Source organism: Gossypium arboreum, chromosome 12, assembly GCF_025698485.1.
Source record: "Gossypium arboreum isolate Shixiya-1 chromosome 12, ASM2569848v2, whole genome shotgun sequence".
In the NCBI taxonomy this organism is placed as follows: domain Eukaryota; kingdom Viridiplantae; phylum Streptophyta; class Magnoliopsida; order Malvales; family Malvaceae; genus Gossypium; species Gossypium arboreum.
This window is the reverse complement of record NC_069081.1, coordinates 6,322,110-6,330,975: the sequence shown is the minus strand read 5'-3', so window position 1 is coordinate 6,330,975 and position 8,866 is coordinate 6,322,110. Positions and strand designations below refer to the sequence as shown.

General features: G+C 36.7%; 1 protein-coding gene across 1 annotated transcript; it reads left to right on the top strand.

Moving 5' to 3' along the window:
• The first annotated feature begins 5,977 nt into the window (after window positions 1-5,977).
• LOC108478162 (pentatricopeptide repeat-containing protein At1g62260, mitochondrial) lies at window positions 5,978-8,305 on the top strand. The gene has a single exon (XM_017780584.2). It carries the CDS (start codon window positions 6,157-6,159, stop codon window positions 8,089-8,091), a length of 1,935 nt encoding a protein of 644 aa, XP_017636073.1. The 5' UTR covers window positions 5,978-6,156; the 3' UTR covers window positions 8,092-8,305.
• The last annotated feature ends 561 nt before the right edge of the window (window positions 8,306-8,866 follow it).

The following is an 8,866-nucleotide window of genomic DNA, read 5'->3' as shown; positions in this document are numbered from 1 at the left end:
CTACTTATGGTAGTCTTCAATAATACATTTTAGTTCATAACAATAATCAGTGTAAAAAAAACTTACCAATTTAGTGCCGGAGAGTCAGTATGCCATATTACCAGCCACAACATTTTACATTCAAATCCAAAAAAACCCATTCCACAGCCGAGTTTTGTAACCTGGTTCTGATACCACTAAATGTAACACCCCAAACCCGGCTTAGATGCTACAGCCAAATCTGATGTGTTGCATCAAAGCGTCATTCAAAAATTGAGTTGTCGATAAAAGTTTATTTCTAAAAGTAAAACTTTTTGTACAGGGTTAGTAAATCATCTCGTCACATACGTTTGCTCAAAATATTTGCCTTTAGGATATTAATTCAACTTAAATTGTGGAAACTCTTTTGAAAACTTTGTTATTTAAAGCTCGTGTTCTTTAGAAAACCGTGAATAGTTTGAAAATTCAAATTTTCCTACACTAGCAGTTTAATATAAGAAATCGAAAGCCTATTAAAAGTTAAAAAACCCCAAATGGCCTTATTACATAACTAAAACCCAAATATGAAAGCTTAAATAAATTGAGTTATTAACAACACTGAGTCTCTCGTGGCTCTAAATCGTCTAAGGCTGTGGATTACCTGCACAGTTAAAAGAAGGGTGAGTTTACGAAAACTCAGTGTGTAATCCTTATCAGTCAACAGTAACAGTGCATACAGTAACGGTTTGGGCCTAAGCCCTATTCATTAACAGTACAGTCTGGGCCTAAACCCTATACAGTAATAGTGTGGGCCTATGCCCAAAACAGTATAATCATAACATAGGTATGCAACCCAACCCAATCCATCCTACTCACCACCAGTACCAACCAACTCACCATGTGGGGATTAAATCGACCCACCCAGCCAACTCACCAATATCGCAACACAACTGCTAATAGTAACGCAACAAAACTGCTAATAGTGGTAAACGTGGCGTAGCCACTAATATCAGAATACGTGACAAAGCCATCAGAACAATACTTCCTTCAAATCAGAATCCCAACCCCAATGCAGTAGCCATGTCATAATATTTTGTTGCAAGGTTTCATACTCAGATACGGTCATACATATATTACACACTCATCAATTAACCTACCTCTAAGGTATAATAGTCATTTCCACCCATTAGGGGTAGAATAGTCATTTTTTACCCCTCAGGGGTATTTTGGTCATTTTACCCTCTGGAGTCTCGGTACAGATAATCAACCTCTCAAAAGGTCCACAGTCGACTCGAGCGACTTAAATAACCTAAACAGACCTAACGAAGTAAATGGGCCTAAGACCTATTATTAGGCCCAAGTGGGCCCACACGCTCGTGTGACCCAGTTAGCCCAAATTTAGCTACGGCTATGTGACCTACATAGCCTAGTCTAAAATTTATCACTTATCTAGATTTAATCTGTGTGAGGCCTACGAGCTCGTTGGGCCTTCTCGGCCTATTTCGGCCCAACGAAGCCCTTAACGACCTATGCCATGCACATGGCATGAAAAGCCTAACTACTTCCCACCTATCAGTTAGATTTACACAAGCGGGCCAGTACCGATGATGGGTGCGATCCCAGAGGCTACCATGACACTTAATCATGGATAATATTTCTGGTCCCTTATCCGATATGACACATATGTCAAGCTGGAAGCAAATATGGAAGTGCAATCGACTGAGGAAGAAATCTTAGTCATCTATTGTTTCTCCAAGAGTTATCACAAATGCTATTGGCAGAATCCTCTAATTATTGTCCTAAGCAACGACAAGCAACAAACGATGTTGATACCTCTCGTACAACCAGTTGCCATCAATTTGGACTAAGGGCTTACAGTGCTGAAAAGCATCTCTGCATTGTTCAAAGGTCTAAAAGATTCGATGGAACACTCTTTTCCCAGGGACCAATCGATCGCCCAAGTACGCTAGGTGTGTTTCCAGATCATTTGTGGAAGTTGATACGTATTGGTGCAACTTTTATGAGTGTCCTGAATAAAGGCTCTTTGTGAGCTTCCCGATTAATGGCTCTCCAGAGCTCCCCGATATTGGCTCACTTGAAACTTTCTGTTAATGGCTTTCCAGAGCTTCCCGATTAATGACTTTTCAGAGCTACCCGTTATTGGCTTACATGAGCTTCCCGTTATATGGCTCGAAAGAGCTTCCCGTTTAAATGCTCAATGAGCATTCCTGAATACGAATTGACGGATAATACGAATTGATGGAATATAGTTTTGTACACTTTATTATTACTTAGATATGTCTGAAATACATGGACATGATTTGTACATGTTACGTGGATATATGATGTGAAAAAAAATATAGGAACATGGAAATTATATCACTAGATATATTAAAGCATGATGTACTTGATACATGAATATGAAACATGCTTGATGACTTTGTTCATTCATGATATATTAAAATATGTGATGGAAAACATATGTGTATGAATCTTGCTTGATGATTGTGAAAATTTGTGATTGTGAGTTGTTATATAGGTTACATGACTAACATGGTTATTAAGGATATGTGTTTAAGCATTTGGCCAACACGATTTGGAATGAATTGTATGTTTACCTTATATATAAAATATTAGTAAGTTAAATTCCAGGTTATACGAACTTACTAAGCTTAAAAGCTTACTCTATTTTGTTTTCCCCGTTTTTAAGTACTTCAGAAGCTCATTGAGTTGGAAGCTTGGCGGAGATTCTTCACATTATCTATCGGCCTAGTCAGTACAAAAGGTAAATTAATCCCGGTTATAATGGCATGTATAGGTTAATTAATCAATGTTGACATGTAAATGTTGAATTGTGATTAGCCATTGGAATGGCTAATATTTTATGTACTTTGGTATGTATAAATATGGCCTTGTTTTGGTTTATATGTATTAACATGGTAAAGTGATGGTAAGATTATAGAACTGTTGATGGATAAGTTAAGATAGAATGTTTGGCATAAGTTTGCAAACATGTGATTTGATTAATATGGTAGGTTTGGATACTAAGATGTATGTGGTAAAATGACATGCTTAAAACTTGGTTTTGGTTTGATTTGAATGCCTCGATATAGCATGCTAATGTCTAAAATGATTGACAAAGTTGATGGTAAATTTTGGGTTAGAAATGTGGCTTGGAAATGACCTATTTTCGTCCATATGGCCAGAGACACTGGCGTGTGTCTCAGCCGTATGTGACACATAGCCTAGAACACGGGCGTGTGATTTTGCCATATGTTCCCTGCATCCTTAAAATTGAGAAACAAAATGCTCAAGTAATTTCACATGGGCAGAGACATAGGTGTGTGTCTCAGCTGTCTATGGCACACGGCCTAGCACACGAATGTGTGACTTGGCCGTATGACCCAAGTCAGAGAGTTACACAGGCATGACATGGGTTAAGACACAGCTGTGTGCCTCACATCGAAAGCCCACATGGCCTGAAATGCGGGCGTGTGCCCCCTGCACCTAGGAAATATTTTGAAATTTTACAAAAAATTCTCCGAGTTCCCGACTTAGTGCCGACTTATTTGTATTACATATTTTGGGCCTCGAGGGCTTTTATAAGGGACTTAATGATCAATTTTTTATATGAATATTGTATAATGTGAAATGTCTGTTATCTAATCTTTAATATCTGGCAATGCTCCGTAACCCTGTTCTCGCGACGGATTTGGGTTAGGGGTGTTACACGTAACATAAGTATGTGGACAGGAATATTTTTTATCGTTTGCATCCCGATTTTCTTATAGAGAGACGAAATTATTTTCCACTTACACACGTACTCCCCAATTATTCTGCATCTTATAATGTGCTTCTCGGGTATCCTGAAAAGTTGCTTGTACCCTCAACAGGAAAGAAATTTTTTCGAAAGGAAGGCTCATTCAGTTGGCTGTGTTTTCTTTAACAAAATTCTTCTTCCCATAATTAAAGTCTGATGTTTCATATTTTTTTAGTTGCTTTAATCACATTTCGAATATGTTATTCTCTCCTGCAATGCATTTTTAATGAAAGAATTTTTTGCAAACAAACCCTTTCCTGCGCTTAAAAAAAGGGTCTCACACACCAAGCTTCAATTGCCCCTCAAACATCTTTTACCACACACTCTCCACCTCTACTTCATAAATTATTTTTTGATCCTAACAATCTGATCGCTAAAAATATTTCTTTAATGTTCAAGATATTTTTGAGTCGTCAGTGATGCGATATCACTCTGAACCACACACATTTCATATATCATGTCGATTGGAGACCATTACCTCTGAAGCCTATTGCAAGGAAGTCAAGTTCGGAGTGGTTTTGCTTTCTACGGTCAAGGTTAGAAGCCTACGTGGAGGCTTTAATTGATGACCGTTATGCGATAATGGATCGGGGTATAACGATTGAGTTAGTTGAAGGTCATTACTCGGCCATGAGCTTAATTTTTTCGGATACCCAAAAATGTGCCCTATAAATACCATACAGAAGTTTGAGGGCATATTCATACGAAAAACCTCTAGGACTTACCGCTATAATCGGTATAATTTTTTTCTTTATTTCCAGGCAATCAGTACCTTTAACCTTCCTTCTTATTCTAATGTCAGAATCATTATAGACGCAAGAGAACTTAGGTGGGGAGTGGCTGTTACGATGCAGTAAAGATGATGCTCTTTTCAGGGCAACGACATTTTTCTTTATTAAACAAGCCATTAGTAACTACAATAGCTGTTTGTCTGACTTTGACCTCTACTGTGCTGGAACATCCACTCTCCACCTGAAAGCCCTCTTGTATCCACCTCGGTGTCAGCCTTCGGATAATAATGAAAGGTCAAAGATATCGACTATTTGGAAATAAAGAAAAAAATTACGTTGATTACACCAGAAGCCCCAAAGTTTTTCCATATGATTATGACATCAATCTTATGTATGGTATATATAAGGCATTGTTTGTGGGTATCCAAAAAGCTTGAACTCCTGACCGTGTAACGACCATCACCTGGCCCCCCGATTATACTCGAACCCGTGACCCAATCACGGCTGCTGACTAAGACCTTTACCTAGACTTCAACCTCTAATCTTATCAGGCATTATTACCCCCGAAACTAGATTTCCCCACGATAGGTTTCTGAGGTGGTGGTCCTATCCTGCCATGACATATGAAATGTATGTGTTCTGAAACTCGTTATCACATCCTCGACCCCTCAAATCTACTTATAAACTTTTACATTTTCAATAGAAAACCCTAAACCCTTCCAAAAATTAAACTAGCGCTAAACCCTTCCAAAAATAAAACTAATTAGGGTTTTTAGGAGAGAGAAATGGAAAGCGAACCCAAGCTTTCCTACAACTTGTGCAGAAAGCGCACCTAGCTGGACGTATTTCCTTCTCTCCTAAAATCGGCCTATTTCCCTGAATAAAAAAAACAACCCAAATGTCTAATTAAAAAACGAAATCAACATATTTTGCTTATTTTACCAGATATTTTTATAATAATATATATTTTGAACAAAAAATAATTAAAGAAGCCACCACGTGACATCTTGTGATTGGTGGAAATTTTTCTTAATGTTTATTTAAGAATTAGACTAAAAACATAATAGAAGAATATTTTAGGTATTAAAGTAGGAAAATAAGTATACTTTAAGGGCTAAATTATGAATTAAGCATTTTTTACTTTTTGGGTTAAAATATGCTATTAGTCCTTGTACTCCTACAAAATTTAAGATTTAATCCCTATATTTAAAATTTAAAATTCAAATTTTGTTTTTACTTTTCAATTTAAAAACCGTAGTTAAGTAATCATCAACATCAATAGTAGTTTTTGTCAAAATTTGTCAACTTAACATGTTAATTTATTATTAATCATATATCACGTCATATGAAAATAGTCTACTCAATTATAACAGAAAATACTAATAGTGTTAATATTGGATTTGGACTTTATCATGGAGAGCATTTAATTTTTAAGCTTTTTAAGTGCAAAGACTAAATCTTAGATTTTGTCAAAGTACAGGGACTAACCATGGAATTTAACTTTTTTTTTTTGGTACAAAGTGTGAAAAAGGTAGACGTTGCCAATCGAATTCCTAATTAATTAATCGTTGGGACTAAACCAATGGTCTCGTTTTCCAAATCATTGAGCGATGATCTGCTGCTACTGGTGTTTCGGGCTTTAGAACCATGGTTCTGCGGCGTTGCTTGCTGAATCCCTTGCGTTTTTCGTCTACTTTAACACCCAAAGCAGCTTCTTCTAAAGCCAATGACTTGTATGCAATGAACAAGAAGCTTTCCGATATAGTAAGAACCGGCAAAATTCACGAAGCCAGATCCATGTTTGATAAAATGGGAGAAAGAAACATGGTAACGTGGAATTCCATGATTAGTGGGTATGTTAAACGACGAGAAATGACCCAGGCGCGAAAGCTTTTCGATGAAATGCCTGAGAGAGATATCGTTTCTTGGAACTTGATGATTTCTGGTTACGCTTCATATTTGGGGTACAATTTTCTCGAGGAAGGGAAAAAATTGTTTGAAAAAATGCCCAGGAGAGATGTAGTTTCATGGAATACAATGATTAGCGGGTATGCCAAGAGTGGCAAGATGGATGAAGCCATAAGGCTTTTTGAGAGTATGCCTGAAAGGAATGTGGTTTCTTGGAATGCTATGATTACTGGGTTTTTCCGTAACGGTGATACTTTAAGTGCTACTCAGTATTTTGAGAGGATGCCTGAAAGGGATTCTGCTTCTGTTAATGCATTTGTGTCTGGTTTAGTTCAAAATGGTGAATTGGATGAAGCTGCCAGGGTTTTGATTGAATGTGGGAATAGGGACGGCTGGAGTGAAGATTTGATTCCTTCTTGTAATACTTTGATTGCGGGGTATGGTCAGAAGGGAAGGGTAGATGATGCCCGAAGACTATTTAATCAAATCCCATTTAACAGCGTCCAAGCAGATGGGAGAAATGGGGTGTTTGAAAGGAATGTGGTGACATGGAACTCGATGATCATGTGTCATGTGAAGGCAGGAGATATTTTATCTGCTAGGGAGCTCTTTGATCAAATGGTGGATAAAGATACTATTTCTTGGAATACCATGATTAATGGCTATGTTCAAATATTAGATATGGAGGAGGCCTTAAATCTTTTTAATATGATGCCTAAGCCGGATAACTTGTCTTGGAATTCAATGATATCAGGCTATGCTCAGATGGGTAAGTTAGAGCTTGCTCGTGATTATTTCGAGATGATGCCCCAGAAACATTTGGTTTCATGGAACGCCTTAATAGCAGGGTATGAGAAAAATGAGGATTACAAAGGAGCAATTAAGTTTTTCATACGGATGCTAGGTGAAGGAGAGAAACCTGATAGACACACACTATCTTCAGTTCTCAGTGTCTGTACCGGGCTTGTGGATATGCAATTAGGTATGCAGATTCATCAGCTGGTCTCTAAGACTGTAATTCCAGATGTACCTATACAGAACTCTCTCATTACAATGTATTCAAGATGCGGGGCACTGGTCGAGTCACGGACCATTTTTGATGAGTTGAAATCTCCAAAAGATGTAATCTCTTGGAATGCAATGATCGGAGGATATGCATCACATGGTTTTGCTTTAGAGGCTTTAGGATTCTTTGAATTGATGAAGAAGAACAAAGTTCAGCCAACCTATATAACATTCATTTCTGTTTTGAGTGCATGTAGGCACGCAGGATTAGTTGATGAAGGTTGGGCATATTTTAAGTCCATGGTAAGTGAATATGGCATTGAGCCTGGAATTGAACATTATGCTTCCCTGATTGACAATATGGCTCGACACGGTCAGTTTGAGGAAGCCATGGATTTAATCAAGAGTATGCCGTTTGAGGCAGATAAGGAAGTTTGGGGTGCATTACTAGGTGCTTGTAGGCTGCATAATAATGTAGAGTTAGCTAGAGTTGCTGCTGAAGCATTGATGAGACTGGAACCTGAAAGCTCAGCTCCATATATATTGCTGTACAACATGTATGCTGAAGCAGGACAATGGGATGCTGCAGCAGGAGTTAGAGAAATGATGGAAAAAAACAACATCAGAAAGCAAACAGCATACAGTTCCATAGACTCCTCTTGCTGCTGATCGGAACGATGCATTCCTATCAGTTGGCCACTCCATATTTAATTCACAGCTCTTCATACACACTGAAAGTAAGACTTTAATTTTTGTTTTTTTTTTTTTTTCATTTTGATAGTGTAGCATTGTGCTATGTGTTCTTCATGCACCTGGTAGATTTCCATTTTCTCAATGTTATATTTGTTGTTTTTTGGAATCCAGTTCATTCATTCTTTACCCACATTTATGGCTTTATAATTTAAAGGCTCATTTAACAAAAATTAAACTTTAAAGCTTCATTCTTTATAGCAAAGTCTGGCCATTGACAGTAAAATTCAGAATTGGCAACACTGAATTAGCACCCTTCACTAGATCTTTCTACGGGGATGGATGTATTAAGGAGGCAGGAGGGGAACTCTTTTTTAAGTACAAGTGTTTTTACTTATTTAAATATTAAATAAATGAAATTGATTTTTATTCTACATAATTTAACTTGTATATATGAACTTCAGTTTGGTGTAATTATATACATGAAACTATAATCGTGGTTCAAATGTACATTTAAAACTTTAATTTTAATTTAATCATACACATTTAAAGAAATAAATATATCAATTTATTTTTATATTGGATAAATATAATTATTTTGTATATGCAATATATTAACATAAAATGATGTTATATTAATAATTGTGTAAATAATTTATAAAATTGGATCAAATTAAAATTTTATGTATAAAATTACACAAAATTAAAATTTATATATAGAATTAGCCGTAGTTCATGTATAATTTTGATATTT

Excerpts from the sequence above, each read along its gene's own strand:
- LOC108478162 (XM_017780584.2), top strand. The coding sequence starts at position 6,157 with ATGGTTCTGCGGCGTTGCTTGCTGAATCCCTTGCGTTTTTCGTCTACT.